Source organism: Pelecanus crispus, chromosome 1, assembly GCF_030463565.1.
Source record: "Pelecanus crispus isolate bPelCri1 chromosome 1, bPelCri1.pri, whole genome shotgun sequence".
Classification (NCBI taxonomy): Eukaryota; Metazoa; Chordata; class Aves; order Pelecaniformes; family Pelecanidae; genus Pelecanus; species Pelecanus crispus.
In genome coordinates, this window is record NC_134643.1 from 49463751 (window position 1) to 49490830 (window position 27080).

General features: G+C 42.0%; 1 protein-coding gene across 1 annotated transcript in view; it reads right to left on the reverse strand.

Annotated features, from left to right (window-relative positions):
* Positions 1-27080, reverse strand: part of LOC142597271 (uncharacterized protein C12orf50 homolog) — an 83774-nt gene extending 56694 nt beyond the window's left edge. Inside the window, exons 1-8 of the mRNA XM_075728239.1 lie at positions 27076-27080; positions 26118-26263; positions 24261-24428; positions 22927-23004; positions 22723-22836; positions 18262-18381; positions 17863-18066; positions 16232-16323 (exon numbers count right to left, since the gene is read on the reverse strand). Of these exons, the coding sequence (XP_075584354.1) occupies positions 16232-16323; positions 17863-18066; positions 18262-18381; positions 22723-22836; positions 22927-23004; positions 24261-24428; positions 26118-26263; positions 27076-27080 (927 nt within the window). The remainder of the gene's footprint in view (positions 1-16231; positions 16324-17862; positions 18067-18261; positions 18382-22722; positions 22837-22926; positions 23005-24260; positions 24429-26117; positions 26264-27075) is intronic.

A 27080-nucleotide genomic window follows, 5' to 3' on the forward strand; every position in this document is an offset into this window, starting at 1 on the left:
CACCGAGCTATAAATAATTCACCCTTATGTTGCCAGTCCAAATCCACCTGAGCCACTTCAATCTTAGCAGCCTGATCTACTTGCTGGTTGTTTTGATGTTCTTCAGTGGCCCGACTCTTAGGTACATGAGCATCTACATGACGAACTTTTACAACCAGGTTCTCTACCCGGGCAGCAATATCTTGCCACAATGCGGCAGCCCAGATTGGTTTGCCTCTGCGCTGCCAGTTGCTCTGCTTCCATTGCTGCAGCCACCCCCACAGGGCATTTGCCACCATCCATGAGTCAGTATAGAGATAAAGGACTGGCCACTTTTCTCTTTCAGCAATATCTAAAGCCAGCTGGATGGCTTTCACCTCTGCAAACTGACTCGACTCCCCTTCTCCTTCAGCAGTTTCTGCGACTTGTCGTATAGGACTCCATACAGCAGCTTTCCACCTCCGATGCTTTCCCACGAGACGACAGGACCCATCAGTGAACAGGGCATATTGCTTTTCATTTTCTGGCAATTTATTATACAGTGGGGCCTCTTCAGCACGTGTCACCTCCTCCTCTGGTGATATTCTAATGTTTTTTCCTTCTGGCCAGTCCATGATCACTTCCAGGATTCCTGGGCGACTGGGGTTTCCTATTCGAGCCCGTTGTGTGATCAATGCAACCCACTTACTCCATGTAGCATCAGTTGCATGATGTGTAGAGGGGACCCTCCCTTTGAACATCCAGCCCAACACCGGCAGTCGGGGTGCCAGCAGGAGCTGTGCTTCAGTACCAACCACTTCTGAAGCAGCTCGAACCCCTTCATATGCTGCCAGTATCTCTTTCTCAGTTGGAGTGTAGCGGGCTTCGGATCCTCTGTATCCCCGACTCCAAAACCCTAGGGGTCGACCTCGAGTCTCCCCCGGTGCTTTCTGCCAGAGGCTCCAGGTAGGGCCATTCTCCCCGGCTGCGGTGTAGAGCACATTTTTAATATCCTGCCCTGCCCGGACTGGCCCAAGGGCTACTGCATGAACTATCTCACGTTTAATTTGTTCAAAGGCTTGTTGTTGCTCAGGGCCCCATTTGAATTCGTTCTTCTTCCGGGTCACTTGATAGAGAGGGCTTACGATCTGGCTGTAATTTGGAATATGCATTCTCCAAAACCCCACAACGCCTAAGAAAGCTTGTGTTTCCTTTTTGCTAGTTGGTGGGGACATAGCTGTTATTTTGTTGATCACATCCATTGGGATCTGACGACGTCCATCTTGCCATTTTATTCCTAAAAACTGGATCTCCTGTGCAGGCCCCTTGACCTTACTCTGTTTTATGGCAAAACCAGCCTTCAGAAGGATTTGGACTATTTTCTTTCCCTTCTCAAAAACTTCTTCTGCTGTATTGCCCCACACAATGATGTCATCAATGTACTGCAGATGTTCTGGAGCTTCACCCTGTTCCAGTGCTGTCTGGATCAGTCCATGGCAAATGGTGGGGCTGTGCTTCCACCCCTGGGGCAGTCGGTTCCAGGTGTACTGAACACCCCTCCAGGTAAAAGCAAACTGGGGTCTGCACTCTGCTGCCAAAGGGATGGAGAAAAATGCATTAGCAATATCAATTGTGGCATACCACTTAGCTGCCTTTGACTCCAGTTCATATTGAAGTTCTAGCATGTCTGGCACGGCAGCACTCAGCGGCGGTGTAACTTCGTTCAGGCCACGATAGTCCACTGTTAGTCTCCACTCCCCATTAGACTTTCGCACTGGCCATATGGGACTGTTAAAGGGTGAGCGAGTCTTGCTGATCACTCCCTGGCTCTCCAGTCGACGAATCAGGTTATGGATGGGAATCAGGGAGTCTCGGTTGGTGCGATATTGCCGCCTGTGCACAGTTGTGGTAGCAATCGGCACCTGTTGTTCCTCAACCTTCAGCAACCCTACAATTGAAGGGTCCTCTGAGAGACCGGGCAAGGTGGACAACTGTTTAATTTCCTCTGTCTCCAAAGCAGCTATACCAAAAGCCCACCGGTACCCTTTTGGGTCCTTGAAATACCCTCTCCTGAGGTAGTCTATGCCAAGGATGCACGGAGCATCTGGGCCAGTCACAATGGGGTGCTTTTGCCACTCATTCCCAGTTAGGCTCACTTCAGCTTCCAGTACAGTGAGCTGTTGGGATCCCCCTGTCACTCCAGAAATACAAATGGGTTCTGCCCCTCTATAGTTTGATGGCATTAGCGTGCACTGTGCACCAGTGTCCACTAGAGCCTTATACTCCTGTGGGTCTGACGTTCCAGGCCATCGAATCCACACAGTCCAGTAAACCCGGTTGTCCCTTTCCTCCACCTGGCTGGAGGCAGGGCCCCTCTAACACTGGTCACAGTATTCGCTGTTCACTTCCTGTAAATGTGAATCAAAAGTTCCCTGATCAAGGTCGGAAGTAAAATTAGCCCTCTTACTCTGTCTCGGGAACTGCTCACTGGAAACTGGAGCTGCAATTTTCCTGGGAGAACCGCCTTTTCTAATAGTTTTTCCTTGCAATTCACGCACCCGTGCCTCTAAGGTTGAGGTGGGTTTTCCATCCCACTTTCTCATGTCCTCTCCATAATCACGCAGGTAAAACCACAGGGTGCCCCGTGGTGTGTATCCTCTATATCCTCTCTCTTGAGCATAGGGACGTTGACTCCTAATGGCTGAGACACTGGTCCGTGCAGGTGGGGAGTAGGACAGATCCTCTCTGAGTTGTTGGAACTCTTGGCATATTTTTTCAGACAGTTTTTCCACAGCCGAGACACAGGCCCGTAGGGAGGAAGAGAGCTTTTCTTCGTAGTCCCGGAGTTGTCTAGCCACTTCATCCACCGTTGGTGCCTCGTCGTCTTTCCAGGCTAGTATTGCCAACGAGTTGGAATACGATGCTGGTGCGCTCCGTACCACCTTCCGCCACATGGATTGTGTGCACCTGACTTCATCTGGGTCTTTGGTTAACTGTTCATCATTCAGGTCACTGTAAATCACCTCCAGCACGCCTAATTCCCTCAGGTACTGGATACCTTTCTCTACGGTGGTCCATTTGCTTGGGCGGTATAAAACATCCTCCTTGAAGGGATACCTTTCCTTCACGCTTGACAGAAGTCGCCTCCAGAGGCTGAGCGGTTTTGCCCCTTTTCCAATTGCTTTGTCAATGCCCCCTTCCCTGGAAAGGGATCCCAGCTGCTTGGCTTCCCTACCCTCTAAATCCAGGCTACTGGCCCCGTTATCCCAGCATCGGAGCAGCCAGGTGATGATGTGCTCGCCTGGATGACGACCAAAATCTTTTCGCATATCTCGCAGCTCACTCAGGGATAGGGATCGGGTGGTCACCATCTCATTTATGGGTTCTTCCTCCTCTGGTTCTCGTGATGGCCCTGGTTCATCTTCATCCCTTACTAAACGAACTGATTTCCTCGTGTATTTTTTCTTCTGTATAGGGGCAACTGATACCGGCGCAGGTTGGTTCTCTGGTTTAGCCACAGTGTCTGTCACTGGGGTTTGAGTAGCCGCAGTGCTCATGGCTGTGGCTGGAGTAGCCACAGTGCCTGGGGCAGGGGTTTGAGTAGCTGCAAGGCCTGTAGTGGGGGTTGGAGTAGCCGCAGGGCCTGTAGTGGGGGTTTGAGTAGCCACAGTGCTTGTTGTTTTGTTATCAGATCCAGAGACCTTCTCTTTCTTTTGAGGGTACTGATTAGCGTTGACCACGGCTCGATAGGCATGGGCCAGTCCCCAGCATGTTGCAATGATTTGTGTCTCTCTGGAGCTACCAGGGTGACAACATACTTCTTCCAAATACTTTACTAATTCTTCAGGATTCTGCACTTGTTCAGGGGTGAAGTTCCAAAACACTGGAGGTCCCCACTGCCCTAGGTACTTGCGCATACAATCCCACACACCCTGCCACTCATAACTATCCAGCCTTGGGGTAGATCTCTGGATGGTATTTTTAAACTGCTTACTGACCTTTATCAAAATGGAAACAACATTCCCAAGAATTATCAATAGAAGTATCTTAACTGCCCAGGGGTGTTCAAGATACAGGAAAGTTGTTGTAATGAAGGAGGAAACATCATAGAAGAAAGCAGCAAAGGTGCCATTCTGTATTTCCTCCACAACAAGCCTCTCAGAGTAAGAAGTATAATTGCTAACTCTCTCTATGAGGTAGTACCCGAAGTACAGTAGTGACTTCTGTATGAAACCCAAATACCAAAGAATGCTCAAGGTCAGGGTTTTGATAAGGAGCCTCCCAAGCAAAAGATCATGAATCACTGCAGAGCATAGCACACTACACAAACTGACAGCAAGCTTTAACGCGTGCTGCAAAAAAAAGAACATGGTGCAGATCAGAAGAACTAATATCGTGACCGGCAACTGTTAACAGACTCCTTAATACACTCTGATTAATCTGTTGTTATCTCAAGCCCCACGTTGGGCGCCAAAAAGGACTGTCGTGGTTTAGCCCCAGCCAGCAACTAAGCACCACGCAGCCGCTCGCTCACTCCCCCTACCCCGATGGGATGGGGGAGAGAATTGGAGGAGTAAGAGTGAGAAACACTCCTGGGCTGAGATAAGAACAGTTTAATAATTGAAATAAAGTAAAATAGTAATGCTAATAGTAACAGTATAATAATGATAATAATAATAATGATACACGAAGCAAGTGATGCACAATGCAATTGCTCACCACCCGCCGACCGATACCCAGACAGTTCCCGAGCAGCGATCGCTGCTCCCCGGCCAACCCCCCCCAGTTTATATACTGAGCATGACGTCATATGGTATGGAATAGCCCTTTGGTCAGTTTGGATCAACTATTCTGGCTGTGCCACCTCCCAGTTTCTTGTGCGCCTGGCAGAGCATGGGAAGCTGAAAAAGTCCTTGACTAGCATAAGCAGTACTCAGCAACAACTACAAACATCAGCCTGTTATCAACATTCTTCTCCTACTAAATCCAAAACACAGCACTATGCCTGCTGTTAGGAAGAAAATTAACTCTATCCCAGCCGAAACCAGGACACAGCTGCAGCCTTTTATGCTACCTAGAGTTTTCTCTTTGTCTAACTTACAGCTCAGACTGCAAAGAAAACTCTCCTCTTAAGACTTGGGCTAAAATAACTGTCCTTCCTGATGCACCCTGGAATAGTGTAGCCATTCTACATTTGTTTATAAGTGAAAATGCTGGGAGCAGGTGAGAGGGGAGAAACTGGAGAGCACAAAAGCACTCTCTCACCTAAGGGTAATGGAATTGTCACCTTAGAGGGAAAGCACTATTTACCCAATCACTCTCACACTTCTGCAGTTAAACGCCATTCAGCTACAAAAAAACTTATGCAAAATAAGCAATGCTTACGCACTCCCCCCCAACACAGCAGAGAGGCTGAGCAGGATGCTGCCACTTCTCATACTTCATTAACAAGCTTATCCGCTAAACTCTGTTAAGCTATACCTCAGCAATCCTGACTGCAGGTCCTGCATTTGCCAAGGCGTTGTTAATAAATTAATCAGAAGAGTAGAGTTTGCACAGGACTCATGAAGAGGTTAATTTGATTCCTCCTCATTTTCAATATTGATCAGTCCTTGGGAAAGAAAAATAAAACTAAAAATTTGATATTTCTGGAGGCCTGGTTGAATTTTTAGTGTTAACAGCTCATAAGGCTACGGGGTTTGGGTTTGTTTTTTTTTAGTGGGTTGACTATTAATATTAGGAGATTATTCAGAGGTAACACTCAGTTATATTGTATTTAGATCCCTTTGCAAGAGCAATATTCAGCAGGATGTGTAATGCCCTTCCTTTAGAAGGAAGAGTTTCTTCTGACACTTGCTTTTAATCATACTTCCAGGACATGACTGAGCAAGCTATGATAAGCAGGCTCTCTCCTGGACAGCAGTCCTCCAGGAAGTAATTGAAAGGTAAATTGGAAATATAACTTGTGTGGATACTGAGCTATAAATGTATGCAAAGAATTGTTCCTACTTCAATGGTTTAGTAGCTGACAAATTTCTTTTATGAGCAAGCACTGGCAAGAAGAATTGAGCAGGGAACCTGACAGAAGACAGCTGCTTAATCTGCCAGAAAAATGAATCTAGTTTAATCCATGTTATTTGTTTTACAAGCAGCAAACTGTTACGCTGCAAAAGCCCAAGAGGCTAAACTGATCTCTCTGCAGTTGCCTACTAGATGTAGAAAATCTTCATCCATGAAATCTAGATAATTTATGCATTTAAAAGTCTTTCCATGGTGACCACTCTAATATTAGATTTTTTTTTTTTCTGGAAGAAAACTTTAAAAAAAATTTTCCATGTTACAATATATTTTGCAATTTTTTTCCCCTGTGTGTTATTTGCTCTTTGTATTTGCCTGTAGGAGACAGCCTGTGTTGCTTGGTTGGTGTGCCCAACTCACAGCATAGTTTGCAGACAGGTGGTAAAAAGGCCAACTAAAAGCACATGATAAAAAAATAACAAAAGCCCAAAACATTGAGAATTTCCACAGCAGCTGAGAGGTTAGTTTTTCAGGAACCTTCAGGGCCCTTAAAAACACAACATTTAAGCAAAGGACACAGACAGTTTTATAGGACTGGGATTAGCAATTTAAGTGAAGGAAGTTACCTTGCCATGTCTCATCCTAAGCCATAGTGCTGACCAGTTATGTATCAGATGATTTTCAGGGTAATACTAGGAAATAATTTCTTCATACCTCATACAGTCTGCAGTAAAATGTAGGCTTCTGAGGCACAATTCTTTGAGAAAACTAAGGACATGTTGCCTTCTCCTTAGTAATTGCTCCTCTGGAAACTTGCAGTTGGAGTGGGTAATTGTGAGAGCAAGGGCAGGGTCACACTGATGACGAAGAAGACAGGTCTCTGTGGGGAAGACATTACCTCCCCACCTCTCCCAGATGGCTGCTGGTGCAGTGTGCTCACAGAGTCCCAGACCAAATTTCAAGCTGTTCTCCTTCACGGGAAGCCTGATTGGAGTACCACTGGCTGCCTGCCTCGCAGGGTTCAGAAAGAAAAGATAATGATAGACATTGGGAAGAATAATCTGACCTACTAATGCACCTTACAGGGCTCTAAATTACCTGCAACCACAGGGGGGAAAAAAGGACTCAGATACTTCTCTGAACCACTCAATAACAGTCTCTGCTCAATACATGGCATCGATCAAAAGAGCAAACAGAATGTTAGGATGCAAACGGAGTGATGTTGAAAACGATATTGAAAGCGAACACCATCATATAAATCAATGAGAGAGCTTCCTCTGAACCACTGTTCTGCACTGATCACTTCATCAAAAAAGGATGTGGCAGAAGGTTTACAGACAGACAACAAAAATGAAGAGAGGCTTGGGAAAACATTGATTATGTGGAGAATGAAATGACTGGGACAGTTCAGCTTTGAGAGGTACTATTTAGGGTGCCATGAATAATACATTCACTAAATTGAACTTAGGGAGAGCTGGGAATTTTCTAACTGCCTAGTTCCAGTAGAAAATGTGAATTTGTCAAAACAGAAATATTTTGTGGGAATGTATCATTTAAAAAAAATATTTCAAAGGAATCACAGCCAAGGTTTGTGCCTGTCAAGGACTTTTCTCCCATTAGAAACATGACTTATTTCATCCAAGTAGACTATCTGGGATCCCAACTTTCTGTGGCAGATCTGTGCCATGGGCTTCCTCAGACATAGGACAAGAGATTATTTAGGTTCAAAACTCCAGCGCAAAGCCATTCTAGGGACAACAAAGAACTTGAAACTCAAAATTTCCAGTGCTCTGGGAACTTTGGATCTAATAGCACTGTGCTTGTAGAAAGGCAGGAAATCCTAACCCCCGCCCCCAAATTGAGTCTCAGGATTTCACAAGTATGGCTTGAGCACATACCATCGTTTGTTGTTCAGTTAGCATACTCCACTTCATAAAGGAAGTGAGTAGGCACACACAGACTGCACACAAAGGCTGCAGGCACTGTGTCTTTCCCAAGAAGCCTTCTAAGACAACAGGGAATCTGCACCAGTAATCCTCCAAAGCCCAAAGAGCAACTTAGTGGTGGACCTCACAGTTTAGGTCTGCTCCTGTGGCTTAGGTGCTGGACTGGGACTGCATGATATCTGCAGAATCCAAACAGTTCAGGCATTCCCAGTGAGAAAAGGCTTGGATGATCTCATTCATGTTTCCAGTTAACGCTATCTATAAGAATAGGGTTGGAGAATGGCTACAGATACCTTGATGATAGGTTTTGCTGTCTTCATTTGCATTTACCTACCTCAAAATGGTCACTTGCTGAGTAGTCAGGTTGGGTGTAATAAGGCTGTGCAGGGTGATAGCCACCATCTTGAACTGTTGCTCCTGAAATGCTGTTGAGCAATGACAAAGTCATGGCGCTAGTTCTTGGCAGAAGGCCACAACTGCACCCCTCCACATCCAAAGGTCTTCCTGCATCTATTGCTGGTCATCTCCTGTCCTGAGGACAATGTTGCCCCACAAGCTGGATGTTGTCTCATCCTCTAGACACAATCCCTGATCAAGAAGGGGCAGAGCAACTGCAGAGACTCTGAGGATGTTATTAACCCATCTTCCTGATCTGTCAGGGTCGGGAGCAGGCCATCAAGGTCTCCTCTCAGAGGTATGCTGCAGCTGTATGTGTAAGCCTGTCATTCTTTCACCCTTCACTGGGCCTTTGCAGTGGTCAGCAGCAATTCAGGCAGCAGGCATTGCAATGTCATCTATAAGAAATCTGGAAATGGATGAGCAGGAACAGAATTCACAGTTCCTTGAGGGTGATGGTCATAGGGACAGTGATGTGCAATCATCACCTGTGTGGGGCAGGCAAAACAACAAAGTAGCATATCCTCATGAGGCCCACTGTCCTGATGGCAAAAGTTTGTAGGAAAAAATTTTCTGTGGGACGGCTTGAGAATGCATCTTTTTCCCAGAGCACTCTAATATGCACAATTACAACTTTCTACCCTTAATCTGAGGAAGTCCCTAGTTTATCCTTAAATCCAAGAAATTTTTACAGTTTCCCAGTTCTTGAAAATAGTCTGTGGAAAGTTGCCCTCCCAGGATTCAGGGGAACATAGGCATAGTGGCATCATAAAAGTCCTAAGAACTGAGATAGCAAACTGCTCTGAGTTCACAAAAATGGCAAGGGGGCGGGGGGCGGTGCACGAGGACAGACGACACAAAATATTGAATTATAACCTTTTTGAAATGTCAGAATTTTTAACAGAATAAAAATACCAATTGTCTGTCTTCAGTGTAGTTACTTGTTTATAGAAAAAGGGCACATCATTTTAATGGAAAGGAAAGTCAAGAAGTTGAAACCTGATTTTAAAAAAGAATACATTTAGTACATCACAACAAAAACCTGTGGAACTGACTGTTCCAATTATATTAGGCAGGAGGAAGACATATTTGGAAAGAAAATAAAAATCACTCACTTCAAGCCATAAGATCACTACTAAACAAAGAAACTTTCTTTGTACTGCATGTACTGCTCATTATTTCCCTGCTTTGGACATGCCTGCAGTTTCGCTGAAGCACCCTCTTTTGGTCACTCTTGGAAATGGGTTATTGGGATATCTAGACTGGCAATCTGCCTCAAGAAATCATAGTTTATTATCCTGTGTAGTTTCAGTCAGCACAGATATCCTATGCATGCAGGGACAACAAAATGCAGGCATTGCAACTTGTAGATTCTAAGAAAAAAGAGGAACAGGTTATGAATTTACAGTACAAGGTTACTGAAACAAGTCATGTAATGTGGAAAATAGTAGTTTTACCAACAGTAAAATAGTGTACATTTTAAATAAATAAATAAATGTACACAAAAAACAAAATCAGGAAACCTTCTTTTCAGGACATTAGCTCTTTGCTACTGTTTGCCTTGAGTTTACATGGGAATTAAGAGACTGGTTTTCTCTAGAGCAGCTCTGATGAGAGTCATATACCAAATTCTTGAGAGATTAATGATATGATCTTGTAAGCTAAAACCTATCTCCATTATGTACCCTACTAAAAAGTGGTCACTAGTCTATCAGAGTAGATCTTATGCGCTGTTATTTTTTGGCTTTTAAATAACATTAGTGTGTACTATCCTGGGGATTTTAAAATAATGGCTTTTAAAACAGCTTTTTCCAGCAAACCAAATGTTGGATCAGTCATGCTGCCATAAGGGGAGGACAGTCTGCTGTGAATCCCTGAGGTGTGTCACTTTAAAATAGTGCAGTGCACTCTAGGGCAAATAAAACAATAGGAAATCAGGAGAGTTCAACTGCTGTGGCTATTTATTTTACAGCAACTTCAGTTCAAGCCATGCTGATAGTTTTTCTAATGCCTTAAATCAAACAGCAGGTATCTGTGGCCTCAAGGTAAGAAATGCTAAACATCTGCCAGTTTCCAGACTTGAAACATTGCAGCTGCCTTACCTGAAGGAAATTTTACTGTTAGTGTACCAGGAATCTCAGTGCTACTGTCATGTGGTATTTTCACTAAAGAATGCATGATTGTCACTTCACAGAATGCTGGACAACTCCCTCTCCCAAAGATCCAATTTCAAGTAGTTTGCAAAATACTTTGGCTATCATCTTTTTCAATTCCTTACACTGGCCACAAAAATACAGCCACAAACTATTCAGGTTTAGTTCTTTAACAGCCTCAAGACTTCTCTTGACAGCTGGCAGTGACATGAAAAGTCGTATCAGTGTCTACTTCAGCAGTCCATCCGTCCAAGATGTACTGACACACACACTATAGTGCTTTGGCCTATGAGAAAGACCTACAGATGTAAACATAATGGAATAAACTGAATAATCCCCCAAAACAAATATTTCATTTCTGAACATTAATGGTCTGGTACTTATGAGGACAAGCTATTCAAGACTTCTGTCTTCAGCAGCAGGTACTCCCTATGCCAAGAGAACAAAGGTTTTAATTGGCACTGGCCAACTGAAAGAGCTGGTATGAGGCTTGGTTTATCTAACTTGCAACTGATTGTCACGTTTTCATGATTTATTGTTCCTCCTACAATTCTCTACTATATTTGCCCAGTTTGCAAATTTCGCTTGAAAAGCTAAAGTCTTGCTGGATTTTTCATCCTCATTTGTCTCCAAAAGCAATATCAATTTGGCAGGCTGCAATGCATACCGCAGTGAAAACCTTGGAAGCCACTCTGCTGTGATCAGTCAAAATACACTTGAATTTAAGAATATGAATAATTGTGTTGAAGTCAATAGAATTACCGTGGGTCATGTCAGAGTATGTTGTGCTTGGTGCATACTCCTATAAGGCAGTATAATCTTCAAAATCTGCTCTGCAGATTCTGCTGGGGGGCAGAAGGAGTTGTGAAGATGTAAGAAGCACATTCTATCCTTACAGTGGAAATTCATTAATAAGCCTTCATCATGCATGAACAGCAACAACAAGGATACCAACCTTTGAAGACATTGCTTTTGTCCAGGGGAAGCAAAATGTGTCATAAAAAACTGCAAAAGTGTCTTTTGTATATCTGTTCTTCAACTAAGTAAAGAGTCTTGGATGTTCACCTTAACTTCTCAAAAGGTCCTCTAAATTTTAATATTTTGTTCTGCCTAACTGCCTTTTTGTTAGGAAATAAAAAGAGGAAAGGAGCAGCAGGACTTCCCTTGTATTTCAAGCATTAAGAATTAAGCATTTTAAGAATGTGAAAAGCAAAAGCATTTAAAATTATCTAAAACTTTTCCAGACTGGAAAGGTTAAAGGAGACTCTCAGTCTGGGAACACCCCTTTTCAAAGACTGTTTCCCTGAGAAGAAGCTGTGGTGAAGGGCTTCCAGATCAGGAGGTAACAGAAATGCCTTTTGGAAAACGTGTAGGATGAGGGAGAAGTAGGGTTACCTCATCACTGTGTTTTAAGAGACAAAAAATAGCTATTTAGCAATTTTGAATATAGATTGTTGGACCTGTCCCCTGAGTTGGCCATTAGGAAGCATAACAAGCCTATTGGGCCCTTTTGTCTTAATTTAAAGCCGTTGCAGAAAACTGCAGAGGCTTTAGCTTTGGGGAGCTGGAATCAAGTGCACTCTAAATGAAAGTTCACTCCTGGGCGTTGTGTGAACCCATTCCTGTGACTGCACTGACCCCTAGTGACTGCAGAGCCGATTAAATAATTTACAGGCTCGCTCTTTGTTTTAAATAAATGTATATATTTACATAAAGGTTTGCCATACAAGGGAGCTTTTATCGCCAAATATTTTCATTAGAAGGAAGTTGTCAAAATCCTTCTTTTTTAAGCAATCTCTACAATTCCCAGGGAAGTTCCGTTCAGTTTTTATTTTACAACAACCAGTTCTTTTCTCATTTGGGTGTTGACTTGAGACAGACTTTGCTACGTTAATTAATAAACAGCTTATTTAAAATATCAGTGCTGTTAAGATCCTGGGAGTTAGTGGTTTTAAATTAGCCATATGAGTTTGTTCAGGAATACAGAATCTCAGGCTAGCAGCTTTGCATACTTTTAATAAAATACAGGTCGTACCGCTGTTAATCTGTTTACTATCTAATATGATTCACCTACACTAGATGGCTGACATGCTTTTAGCAGTACCATCTGGAAAAACGTTAACATGTTTTAACATGCATAAGGTGAAAGCAACAAATCATTTCTTCCCCTTGGGTCTTTCAATTCAGCAGCAGATTAAGTATATGCATACATAATACCAGGGCAGGTTCAACTCTCCTTCAGTAACCCTCTGCCTCTGATGCTTGGCTCATTATCTCAGGGCTTACTTTCAATTACTGTTAGTTTAAACCAGTGGGGGGGTCCGTGGTGCAGCGAGTCTGTGAAAACACAGGAATGCAATCTTTAGGGCCTCGCTGCTTGAAAGGTTGACTATCCTCAATTTCCTTTGACTCCTCTTTGGAGTCCTAATGACAGAGACAAGCAGGCCGAAAGGGATTAAGTAATATCGTAGGGGATGCATCTGTGATCTGGAGCACACACACATATGTTTCTTATTTTCATGGCTCTTGGTGCCTTTGAAGCTGTGAAAGGAAAATCTTAACTAAGGATTTGATCAGACAAAGCACTGATCACTTCCCTTCCCCTGATTCAGCCAGGAGCAGTTAACACTTCACAGGACCTGTTAATATCTCGTTGAGCCATGTATTTTTTGTACAATGACAAGGTATTTTTTAGTATCTGTGACTTGCTGGGTTGAGCAAGTGATGACTAAGAGAACAGTAATTTCTCTACAGAAAGCTCCAGTGAAAAGGGATGAGAGATCATGTACTGAGGCTGTGGTTCCACAACAATCCAGGATCAGCCAAGTATTGCCCTCATGGCCATGTCCTTCAGCTCCTGCATTTCTTTCTCTTCCCTTTGAGCTGGGCCTGACACTTAGCCCAATCCGCTCCTGGGAATATTGGCATGTTAAGACACTAGAAAACGATTTTCTTTTGGCTTTGGCTTGTTGGGTTGGCTTTTCATGGTAGGGAGGTGGGTTCAGTTGCACCAGGAGGTGCCAGTTCTTTATGATCCCAGTTGCAAAGGCACTCAGATTCTATAAAGCATCTCTTAAGATGCTGGGGTTTTTTGAGATCACACTAAAAAGAAAAGGAGGAGCGTACAGATAATCATATGACCCTTCAGATGCTGGGAACCCTGAGTTGTGCAGCATCGAATGGGCCTCTGACCATGGCCCAGCACACCCTGCAGATCCCGTCTGTGGAAAAGTTACCGCATTTTGGTCATTTGAGCTCTTACAGGATTTTCCTAAAGAAGCCAACTGTATTCCTCATTTCTACTGTCAAACAAAAAGGATGTTCCCATGAGAACTTCTTCTCGCTGCATTGTTAGATAAAGGTGAGGTCAGGCAGGAGGTGTAACCACCGGCACCAAGCAGGAGCTGTCTGTGGGCTCCTCTGTTCCAAGGAACGGGCTGAGTTTGTCCTGCGGGCAAGGGATCTGTGCGGTGCAACGCAGCAGGCACAGCACAGCCTGAGCCTATACATCCATATAGTAACAATGCTAAAGAGTTGCAAAAATTAAATATGGAAATCCTTTTTAATGGAATGCAAAAATCACACCAGAATAACAGCATTTACCCTTGCCCAATTTATGGTCCTACCAGATTAATTACTCTAAATTATGGAGACATTGAACAATTAGTAAATGTAAAACTTCCATTTCTTTTACATGGAAAAAATGAGATTAAAAGCATTTTTCAAGATGTGAAAAAAACCTGGACATTATAGCCCTCTGAATTAAGATTTTAAATTGCCTCAGGCAGACAATATATAAAATGTTGCCTCAAGGCATCGTGTGCTACAATTTGAAACTCCAATGTCTAATTCTTATTAGCATATGGAAAATTAACATTTCCCATACACTTAGTCCTTGAGTTTAAAAAGATGTTTCTTGTATGTTTTGTAACTCGCAGCTAAACCAGATACTCTAAGTTTTTCTATTCTTCTCTCAGTTAAGGAAAGTGATGCCCAACTGCATACATGTTTATAATCACTACAGCAATTTTTAAGTTTAAATTATTAAAAATTAAATTTCTAAATAGAATAAAAATCACGCCATTACCACCCAAGGTTTCTGCAAGATACTCTCAATAAAGTAGAACAGAAAAATGTATTACTATCTCTCATGGAAAAATAGAATCATTTCAGCGAGAAGGCACCCCAGGTGGTAGCTGATCCATCCTCATGTTCTAAACAGCCACAATGAAGAAAAGGCTCCAAGGAAGCAAAACGCTTTTATATTGACAGTTACAGGTGCCACCGAGATAATTACTGGATCCCAGGGTTACAGAAAGAAGTTTGAAGGGCTCTCCTCCGAAACTGAGGATGTTCTAAGAATGACCAAAGGTCAGGCAAATGCAAAAATGAAAAAACATCTGAGACAAATATATGAAGTCACATATATATAACAATTTAGTATGAGGTGTGTTTCTTCATCAAGCAATATTAAAGTATCCTTCTTGTCAGTCTTTCTCTCAGTCTTTACCCAATCTTTTATACTTTAAAATGTGTGTAAAAGCACATTTCAGTTAATTCTGAGAGTTTTGTTGTGAAGTTCATTTAGTTCATAACATAGTTCTGCTACCCTGCTTAAAAGGGCAAAATCTCAAGATCAAACTCAGACTGAGTCCCCAAACATCTGGCAAAAAGCTAAACCATCTAAGAATCTGGCTTTCACACCAAAACTGATACTTTCTAGAATGCAGGAATACTGCAGTTTACATTAAAAGTCCTCTGAAACTGCTAAGTAAAACTAACAGCATTTATCCATGTTAGGAATGATGCCTTAAAAGACAGTCGGTAAAAATCATTTACACCACCAAATTTTCATAAAAGATTAAACTTAGTAAAAATGTCGAAGACATTCATATGTGACAATACAGAGCACAGTTTTTTAATTTCCATTTTTATCAGTTTTCAAACATTATAATGTACTTCCTACATCTTATTTTTGGAATTTGCAATTTTATCCTCTTTGGATCTCCAGTTGATAATGTCCTTATTTCCGTTTAGATTTTTCTTGTTAATTGACGGACTCGCTTCATCTCTTTCTCCTGTCTACATATCGTTCTCCTTTTCTATTCATTTCCATGTCTTCTTGGCTCTGCAGTCAAAATAGATACACGGGATGTTTTGTGCATAAGTGATTAGAGTGGAACTACATGCTCTTTCAGAAACATTTTAAGTAGTAAACTTTCAAGGCTTGCAGAAGCAACAGGGGAAATAATTAAAAAAAAATCATCCTAATATCATTTGCCCATGTTTCAGAATATTCCGTTGCAGTTTTTTTTCCTCTAAAAGCTTCCCAAGCAGATGTTTGAGAACCATGTGGTACTTGCACAGAGAAACCAGATACGGTAGCGAGCCTGGTGAGGGATTACAGAGGGTGCCTTTAGGTGCTTTGCATCTCTGTGGTGCCTCAACAGAATTTGCGTCTCAGACTGGAATCAAAGCGGCCTAACGCTGAGCATGGCACTGCAGGTACCACTTTTGCTTTTGTAAAATCAGTAGTATTGTGAAAATACTAGAAATGGTGGGTTAGTCATACAGGCAAATTTACATGTCCGCAAACACACAAAACTATTAACTGCTCTTTCAGACTACTCAGCATTGCTTAGGATCTTGTGGGTTTTGGTTGGGGAGGTTTTAAGAGCAATTCTCCCTTTTGTAGGGGGGGAGAGACATGTCGCTCTTGCTACGGAGAGTGACTTGTAAAACTGTCTATCAAGCAGTTACCTGAATGGTTGTTTTAAACTTGGAGAAGGTTTTTGCATGTGGCTTTCTTTTCCTCCAGGTTGGTGCATTATGGGATCCTGAATTGTATTTGTCTACAGGAAAAACATAGACATTGTCTCTTAATTTCAGCTCCAATTGCAGGAAAGACTCTCTTAGCCTGATATGTGACTTTAAAATATTACGTTAGCTGAAGCGTCAGTGAATGCGTCAGGTGAATGATACAGCACCTCTGAAATACAAGCTAGCGTTCAATACAGACTTTCTGTCTAGCACTTGAAAGATCCCTTGCAACCTTGCAGCGTTTCCATTGGGCTCACAGGATCTTCCAAACGAGGCGATTCTGGCACGGACACCCGTGACTCGAACAAAGTGACTGTTCCTGTGGTGAAAACCTTTCCAAAGCCATCAACTGCTTTTAGATTAAACGCATCCATAAGCCAATCTCCGTGTTGGCCTCTGCTTGTGCAAGCAGAGTTTTTGTGCTAGGCAGTTGACTTTGCTTCGGAGTATGCTGCCCAATGAGTACGCGTTTTCTGTCAAATTTGGTTAAAATTGAGTATTATTAATACTCTGGTTTTCTGTTAATTCCAGCTTAATTCCATGAATTCAAATTCTTCATTGCACAATAATCCTAAAACTTTCAGTTTATGCACAACATGTAAGTATTACCGTAGTTTTCCGTTTGGGTCCAGAATCTTCTCTTGGTGTCAAGCTGATTCTTTTGTTTGGAGCATTTCCCACCATATGGCTCAGGTACTGCTGAAAAGAAAGGCAGCAAAAATGGTAGTGGTTGTTCTGATGACAGAAATGCCAATCGCCTCTTTTTTGGGATGCTCTATCCTTTTTTAACCTGGAAAGTTGGAAACTGTCAAATTGATGACATAGCATGTGCTATCAAGAGGACAGGAGAGTGTTTCAAAGATGGAAAAAAGATGAAGGCATCTATCGTCCTGCAGGAATGGCAGGAAGAATGAATTCAGTCCTCTGTCCAACACAAACAATGTGAAAAAATAATAATATAAATCACAAAAAATTACAATGCCTTTAAATCAATAACGGAAGTTTGAATAAGACCCAAGCCCTTGTTTATTCAAGATGAAGCATAATCCTAAATACTGAAAGCAATCGTAACTCCATCCTAATGAAAACTGCAGTGAAATCCTGGTTGTGGAAAAATACCGTGCAAGGCAAGGTCATTCCTTTGCCCCCTGTTGGGAGGAAAAGAGTTGAATAAGAAATGTTTCTGGAGAGGAAACTGAAATTCTACTGCAAAACTACTTCTACTACTATTGCTGTCAGTATTTAGGATAAACAGGGAATCTAAAGGTGGACTATTCTGAGGTTTATGAAATATTTCCAAAGAATAAATCATCTAAAAGATGCTGTAAAAATCAGGGATCAGTATATTCGTGCGCATTGGCACATCATTGCATTCATCGCTCTTTGTTGGGCAGAGAGGTGAATTCCTGCTATGAAGGTAGTTAAACTACTGTTCATGAATATTCTGCCTGACTAAGCATAAAGCTTTATAATTAACTTCATATTCACCTGCAGGGACAAAACAGAAAGCAGAGCAATACAGACAGGGATATTTGAGGCATTTTGAGAATCCTGTGTAAGCAGGAACCCACCTGGAGATCCATTGAGCTTTGGTTCTTGGGTGACGGTGACAGAACGGTAGACCACGTATGCTGATCTTCGAGGCTCTGAAGAATTGACATAAGTCTTTCTTCCAGTTTCTCTCGTGTAAGGAATAGAAGCAGCAGTTTCATCGTCCTTACCTTGACCCCTTTGTTGGTAACTTGGTTTTACTCTGGGGTCTGAAGTGTGAATTCCTGAAAGTGGAAAAGCAAACGGAAACAAACCTGTTGTGCTGTTAACTCAAAATTTGACATACTGCAGGAGACTGGAGGCTGGAAGCCAAGACTAAAACTTGTTCTTTGTGGATAGCCCGATCCAAAGACATTCAGTTATTGTATTTCCCAAAGGATGCTCAGCAAAGAGAAGCTGATGATGCTCAAGTCCCTTACCTCCATTTTCAGAGGGTCTACGGTCTGTTCTGGGAACACTCTCTGTTGGTACTCTCCTTCCTGTACTCTCTCCTTCTCTTTTTGTATGATTCCGTTTTGTAGGAACTGTAGTCCCATCACCTGGAAAGGCAAGAGAAGGAATCTTTTAGCTGCTTGTGTGTAAGCCCAGGGAATGGCACTGCCATTCTCTTCCTCCCACCCCTCTGAGCTAGGGATTAGTTCAGTGCAATTTCCTTTAACCACCTCTGGGTTTATATTCTTCTTTCTCCTTTGTTAGTTACTTGGATCCTGTCTAGAGCAACCTGAGCACCCGATGTGTAACCCTCATGCTCTCTGAGAAAATACCATAATATACAGCTTAGGGGCGACTGTGGCTCCAAAGTAAAGAACCAGCTACCGATTACCTGCTTGCTCTTTAGCTTCTCGCTTTTCATGAATGATGTATAGGAATCCTACCTGATGGAATTTAAGGTATTTTGAAGATGCATGTCATCATAGTTCCTAAAGCTTCAGAGAACTTAGTTGAAGTAATGCTTTGGGGAAAGATCTCTATCCATTTCTCTGAATGTATTTTCAGACTGTCTCAAGTACAGCCATGAACACAACCCCCTCATCCACCTCTGTCCTCTAAGTGCTGACTTCCTCCCCAGATACATCCTTTCTCTGCACTGCATAGGTGGTATGTGGAGCGCTGGAACATCCACGGTTGAACCCATGGAGAGCAATGCACTCCGAAGGACTCCTCCTGGCTGAACTATGAATTACTTTTTCTGTCTGTAGCATCCAGACACATCCTGGACATGGGCGGTTTGTGAACAAAACACAATACTACCAATGGTGAGGCGAAAATTGTAATAGCATTGGTTGCACAGGTAAGCCCACTTCACACTACAAACAGAACCTCACGAGCCAAATTGCAGTACAAAGTAGCCACAGTGCTCTTCACCTGGCCCCTGCTACTCCACAGGAAGATGTGGCTTTGCTTGTTCTTCCTTTTCTCCTGCTAGTGTAAATAAGCACTTTTGCTTCCTCTCAGTGCAGGCCAGAATGCAGCAGCAATTATGAAATTCTGCTTCCATATATAGGGTCGTTTAAAGCCAAACCAATCATAAATCTATCATAATCAAAACTGCAGTGAAATCCTAGTTGTGAAAAAGTACCATGCAACAAAAGGTCATTCCTTCATCCTCTGCTGGGAGGAGAAAAACTGAACAAGAAAGGTTTCCTGAAAGGATACTGAAGTTCTACTGCAAAACTACTTCTACTACTATTGCTATCAATATTTAGAGGAAAATGAGAAGCTAAAGGTGGACTATTCCAGGGTTTATTAAATATTTCCAGAAGAATAAATTACATAAACGATGCTGTAAAAAGTGGGCATCGGTATATTCATGTGCATCGGCATATCGTTGCATTCATCCCTCTTTGTTGGACAGAGAAGTGAATTCCTGCTATGAAGGTGGCTAAAATACTGTTCATGAATATTCTGTCTGACTAATTGTAAAGCTTTATAAAGCTTTACAAAGCCTTACATTTCTGCCTATGGATACTGCTGCAATCTACTTGTGAAAATTATGCTGGATCAAATTTACTCTTGCCCGTATTTAGGCATAAATAACTTCATATTCACCTGCAGGGACAAAACAGAAAGCAGCGCAGTACGGACAGGTATATTTGAGGCATTTTGAAAATCCTATGTAAGCAGGAACCCACCTGTAGATCCATTGAACTTTGGTTCTTGGGTGACAGTGGCAGTACGGTAGACTACATATGCTGATCTTCGAGGCTCTGAAGAATCCATAAAAGTCTTTCTTCCAGTTTCTCCCATGTAAGGAATAGAAGAGGCAGTTTCATCGTCCATACCTTGACCCCTTTGTTGGTAACTTGGTTTTACTTTGGGGTCTGAAGTGTGAATTCCTAAAAGTGAAAAAACAAACGGAAAGAAAATTGTTGTGCTATTACTCAAAATTTGACATATTGCAGGAGACTGGAGGCTGGAAGACAAGATTAAAAAAAGTTCTCTGTGGATAGTCCAATGCAAATATGGATTGTCCATATTTGACACTAAGAAAAGAAATGGACTAGGTGGTGCTAAATCATCTAACAGTTTAGTAAATAAAAATGAATAAGCCAACTGTTTTCTGAAAATACCTTTTCCTGTTACTCTGTTAGGTGAATTTCTTGGCTCCTCAGAAATCCATTTCTTCTTTTCTTTAGAGTGATGGTTCTTTACCAGCTCAGTGTGGTTTGTTTCTGAGGGATTAAAATAACACATTTACTTTTGTAAAAAGCACACAAAATTTTCTTATCCAAAAATGTTTTGTGCTTTGAAAACCTAATCTCCCACTTCATACACAGGTCGTCTTGGGTGGAACGTGGTTTTACATGTTAATGATTCTCAAAGTAGCATTCCTCAAAAGGAAAGCAAAAGTAGCTACATTTCCTCTAGCAGGGGAAATCCTGAAAGCAAACTCACAAATTGACAATAAACACAAAGACCAGGTACATCCTTTCTCTGCACTGCATAGGTGGTATGTGAAGTGCTGGGACATCCATGGTTGAACCCATGGAGAGCAATGCACTCCGAAGGACTCCTCCTGGCTGAACTATGAATTACTTTTTCTGTCTGTAGCATCCAGACACATCCTGGACATGGGCGGTTTGTGAACAAAACACAATACTACCAATGGTGAGGCGAAAATTGTAATAGCATTGGTTGCACAGGTAAGCCCACTTCACACTACAAACAGAACCTCACGAGCCAAATTGCAGTACAAAGTAGCCACAGCGCTCTTCACCTGGCCCCTGCTACTCCGCAGGAAGATGTGGCTTTGCCTGTTCTTCCTTTTCTCCTGCTAGTGTAAACAAGCACTTTTGCTTCCTCTCAGTGCAGGCCAGAATGCAGCAGCAATTATGAAATTCTGCTTCCGTTTATGGGTTCATTTAAAGCCAAAATCTGTCCTTTTTTCCTTTTTACTCTAACACCACAAGGAATAATCAGGAACAATTTACCTACAGTAATCAGATTGATACATTTGCTACACTGCCAAATATCTTCTAGAATTCTCTTGTGAAAAGGATGAAGCCTATCCGTTGAGGTACTTAGGTGTAGACATTTTAATTTGCTGTATGTGACTACTTTGTACACTTTCTCAAATCTGGTTTACTCAAGGGAAGTGGGAATTGCACAGCATATCATATGATCAAACATGTGGGCATCACAGATGTTGGTAACTCAGGGACTGATCCTGGTCACATTGAATCTAACAGAGGATGCAAACTGCCTAAAAGAAGCAGAGCTGAACCATAACATACAACAACTGCTGTCATCTTGCAGTGAAGGAAATCACACTGTTAATGGAAAATTTCACTTCAGGTTGGTTTCATGTGAAGTATGTAACGTCCATCGCACTTGCAGAGGAACAAAAATAATCTCCTCTAAAAATTAGGAAATATATAATAATTAAGTACCTTTCACACTGGAATACTGTGGTGCAAATTGTTCTTTTTCCTGAGATTGTGCCTCACATTTTTTCCCTTCAACAAATGTGTTCCACTGTGCCACAGAACAATCCCCTCCTACAGGAAAGGAGTCTCACAAAGTTATTGATACTCAAGAGCACCCTGAGAAATGCGAACAATGCAAAGCTTCTCCTCTTAGAATTACATTAAGTTTTTAACTGAAATTAATTAAAAAAATGCAAGGAATACAATGAAACCAAACAGCTGATACATTAAGGCTCACAAAAAATCAGAGAAAGTCCATTTTAAAAGCTTTAAATACGGATGTGTATGAACAGAGGTTTAATTGTAGAATTGTTTCTCAGTGGTAACTGTTTACTACTGAGAGTAAAGAACATCTGAAAGAAAGATACATTTTGTACATGAAGGTCATAGGAAAAGAAGTAGCCTGTAAGATACAGTTGTACTGTGCAATACAGTTCTGGAGCTAGAAAATGCGTACCAGTTTGCTCAAAGCTAGAGCAAGCATCGCTAGAGTGGTGCTGAATTATTTTGCATTAATAAAGTAAGGGGAAAAAAAGAATATTACAGAAATTATTATTACTTTTACTGCTAATAAATATTTATGAAGAAAAATTATTAAATACCACTAAGTAGTAAGTCAATTCAAGGACAGCAGGGCATTCTTCAACCTTAATGACATGATTCCATACTGAGCTCAATGGGGCACAACACTGTGTCGTCACTAAGATCAGCTGTGTTTGTGCAGAGGGATCAGCTCCCATTACACAAGATGCAGGTTTGCAGCTTTGTTATTTCTCTGTATGATAACTGACAAATGCAAAGTTTATATATATATATACACATATGGGGAAAAATGAATGAAGTATTTTTACGCTCCTTGTAATATGCTCTCTTTTAAAACTCTGTCATAGTTTCTCCCTGTAACAGTAACTTAAAAGGTGGTAAACGTTGTCCAAGAAGGTGAGAAGTACTTGCCTTTCTGCAAGTCTCGCTCGGTAGCTTCCAAGGGTAGTAGCTCATTTTCCTGAGGTGAAGACACAGTTGTTGTCGACTGGTGTTCGTGAGGGTACTGAGTCCTGTAATACGCTCCTAAACATACCCCAAAAAGGAAAAAAACGCCAAAGGTTACTCTGTTGGCAGCATTGCTGTTGAGGAAAGAGTGACTGGCTGCATATTTACCAGATTTATAGCAGATTTCCTTTACTGCTCTTTCCTCTTCAATATCTGCAGCAGTCCTAGGCACCCAGTTAGAAACATCTGTAGGAAAGATTTGTAAAAGATTCCTAGAGAGCTATACAAAGCCCTTCAACAAGTCTTAATAACCAGAGACCAGAATGAATTTTCTGGACAGAAAAATGCTTCCTTAATATGAGGTGTTTGCTAGTGCAATGGAATTGCAGTTACAACGCATATGAAGAAGCTAATGGTTGTTGATTGGAAATGATTCAAAAACATCTTCAGTACTCGTTTTCAACAGACTCCTTCATTTACACCCAAAAGGAAATCTTCTGATTCAACATGTCACCAGGGAGTGCTTGTCACGAGACCTCTGCCCAAAGTTACTACCCTGTAATGTGTGCCCGCAGAGCTGGTGAAGTGAGTGCTCCTTACCTGACTCAGTAAAGACTACTGAGATTAGCAAAGCCCTACTTTGTATGTTGTTTCAAGGAATGTGGCTTACTCCGAGTGAAACCCAGTTTGGAAGCACTTCCAGGCAGCCCTGACAGCCAACCTAAGGGCAGGGGAAAGTGAAACGGAGCTTGGGGCTGCCTGAGAACTAGCACAGCAATTTGCGGAGTGCACGCATGAGAGTAGGTCGTTCTCTCGCTTTCACTGCCCGGGAATGTGCAATTTGTTCCTTCCCTATGAATCTCTCATCTCCAAGTGAGATACATTCAGTAGCTGAACTACACTTTAAAAAAAATCAAAGATAGGTCTATAAATATGTACGCATTCAGGTAAACTAGTGAAGAGTGTTGTATGGACTCTCTTGGCTAGATTGAAGAATAACTTTCTGTAACAAAATGAGACTGCCTATGGAGTTTAGGAAATGGGCTGAAGAAATGATTGAAGTTGAAGTCACACAAGTATCTTTTGTCAACCAGCCTGTGACTTCACCTTCAGTGATGAGTGTGTACAGCCCCTGTTCAAAAGTTTCTTTCCCAGGAAAGAAATACCTCCTAAACTTGTAATTTCATCCCCAAATTCTGAGAAATTTTGAAGAGTGTTTGATGGCCATCTGAATTGTGGATCACATTTTAAACTCTATTTAAAGAAAAAGAGGTATGTGAATTAATACCTCATTGAAATATACAGCTAGGCATTTCAGAGGTGTGAGAAAATGGTGCCCTACTCACATCTGGTGACTACCAGTTGCTGTGTTTTGAAGATTAGCTGGACAGTATTTCAAAAACTGTTTTCTAAAAATAGAATGGTTATTATAATAAAGGAGTTGTGAAGTATCAAAAGACCCCATTCTACTTCCTTGTAAAAGAAAGAAAAAGACTCTTTACAGTTCTCTTGATCGTCCTCTTGATCGTCCTCTTCGTCCTCTTCATCACTGAGGTTTATAATCAGTGGAGGGTGAATTGGTAGTAAAATATCCTCTTGATTTCTGAGTGATCCTTGACGATGGGCTGGATGCAGAATGCCTTCTTGGGCACCCTGCTGCAATGGGGCATCTGCAGAAAAGAACATCATTTTTACAGGAGGGAACTAGAATATCAAATCCAGGTTCAGAGCAGCAGGTATAGTTCTGAAATCATTAGCGCACTGAAAGAATCATTAACTAGACAGACTGTGCCTTTTAGGCAAAATCTTCTGCGGAGGTTGGCAAAAGAGCATCTTCCAACTACAGGGAGTATGAAAAAGCAATAGATTGTTACAACATAGGGAAACATGTGATTAGTAGTACCTGGGCTGAAGCAAGTACATCAGTTTAGGACCCCCCCCGGGAAAATATTTTAAACATGCTGAATAATAAGCAGGCCTGTATCACTCCCCAGAGCATCAGTTTTGAAGAATTTTGCAGTGCTAAGCACAGGATTACCCATTTTTAGCTTGTAGGCTTTTTTTTGTAGCAACATGTATTGTGGAGCACATGGACTTTGAATTCATGCATATTGTGGTAAAAAGAAAAAGGGTTGGGTCCATTTTCTCGTTCTGGTTGTTGGACGTTGCTGTTACACAGGATGCTGTTGTCCATAGTGCCTCTTGGGCATGGCCTCTGACTCACACCACACCCAAAAGCGTGCCTACGTGGTGTTTAGGACAGCACTAGCTGCCGCGGCCAGTGCTGTGGATGTGGGAACTGTACTCAAGCAGCATGGGCACTCAGAGAAACAGCACTCAAGTTCTCGCCTTGGTGCTATGTGGTTAGTTAGGCTCAACATGCCCAGATATGATAGGCTACTTTTTCCTTGGCAAATTTCAGGAACGCAAGGTGTTTGCTTCTGACTAGAGGTCTTTCTGGCCTTCTCTTAGGACACTTGTCTACAGCTCTGGACACAAGGCCCATGAGCAGCTATATTTTAGTCCACTTGTTCATGCATATATTACAAGTCATGCTGACTTGCTCTCACTCCTGCTTCACCTGATTTCTGACCTCTCTTGCTTCCCTGCCCCGGACTCTTACCCTGTTTCACATTCCAGCTGTCTGCCAGGACTCCTGGTAGACAGCAACTCCTCTTAGAAAGGACTGAGGAAAAAAACCAAGTTGCAATGGTGGGTTTCTCCATAAATAATCTGATTTTCACATACTCTACTGCCTTACGCACTGTTACTCTACTTCGGTAGCCTGCATCCAATGATCAAGCCTGATCAATGTTATTCACAACAATGAACTGGAAATACAGCTGCACACACAGCACCCGAATCGGATGTTATCTACACAAAGGGTGTCTCATCCATGTACCATGTTGTGCTCTGGCGACAGATACTGCTACTAGTGGCCCTACCAGCCTCCTCCCCCCACCAAACACGCTGCTTTTCACTTCTGTTAAATGATTTCCTGCCTACAAACCATGTTCACTACTGGAGAGATTTAATCTAGCCAATACCCAAGTAAAGAAACATTTTTACTCCACGGATCTTAGCAACCTGTACTGCCATTTGTGACTTTGTCTCTCATGTCACTGATTGGTAGAAAGATCCGTAACATGACAGCTGAAAAAATTCATATGGCAACCCTACTCAAATGCCAGTACCGTTCCTTTCTTTCCCTTGAACTTGCTGGGATAGCAGATGATACGCAGTTGATTTGCCATGGTACGTTTCTGGACCTTAATATCTATTACGTAAGCACTGGAAGGCCATTTTTGTGTATTTACTTACTCTAAGGACCAAGTTGTTGAGAAACTATGGTTACTCACTGTTAGTAGGTGGCAAAAAGAGTCCTTTTATACTACGAGGTTTGCTATGATGGAAGGGGCAGCTGATCCTCACACAGCCTAAGGGTTGCGTTTCCCAGAAACAGATGTTGGTGTACTTTGGCTGCAGGAGGAAAGAGTTTTCAGACCTTGTACATAAAACAACAAGAAAGGACTAAATGGATTACTACACGGTGTAGTGCTGTGAACAACTGACGGAGATATTGTGGGAGCACGTTCTGATACTTTAGAATATTTAAAGTGATCTTTAAAGTTATCTTAAGCTCCAGATACCTCTCAAGTTATCTTGAGTAAGGTCAGTGGAGCTTTCCTGATGTAAAACTGTTGCTAGGTAAGAAAAGGAGTAAAGCAGTCCACTTACTGTCCTGCAGACTTTTCCTGAGATGCTGGGAAGAAAAAAACCTATTAGTCACTTAATTGGCATGTGGCTGAGTTTCCTTTCCTGCACAATGGGATCATCGGATCAAGCTCAAATTAAATCTGCTGGTCAAGTGCAAACCTTACACTAGTACTCTCTTGCTATAAAAGGACATGGGTCTGTGGGAAAATAAGGAGTAAGAAACAAAACCCAGAAAGGTTCCGACAAAAACGGAAAAACTAAAAATTGAGGAATCAGTGTTCTGAGACTACTGTCATTACACTGCTCACACCATCTCCCGGCTCTTTGCACAGATGATAAACTAAAGCCTAATTGGGAAAAAAAGAATACCAGCATGGATTTGTTTAATTATTTCCTCAATTATTGCTGCTTTGCTCATATGTATAATGACAGTGCTGCTCTCCCTCGATTGATCGGTATGTCGCCAGCTAAAAAGTCTGCACAATATTGCAGAGAGAGCGCTTTCACAACGAGAGGCACTTTGGTTAGTCATACTTAAAACCACTTTTCTGTATCTGTGCCTTATTAAAGTTCAGAGATTTTAGCATCATCTCTGATTACGCCAT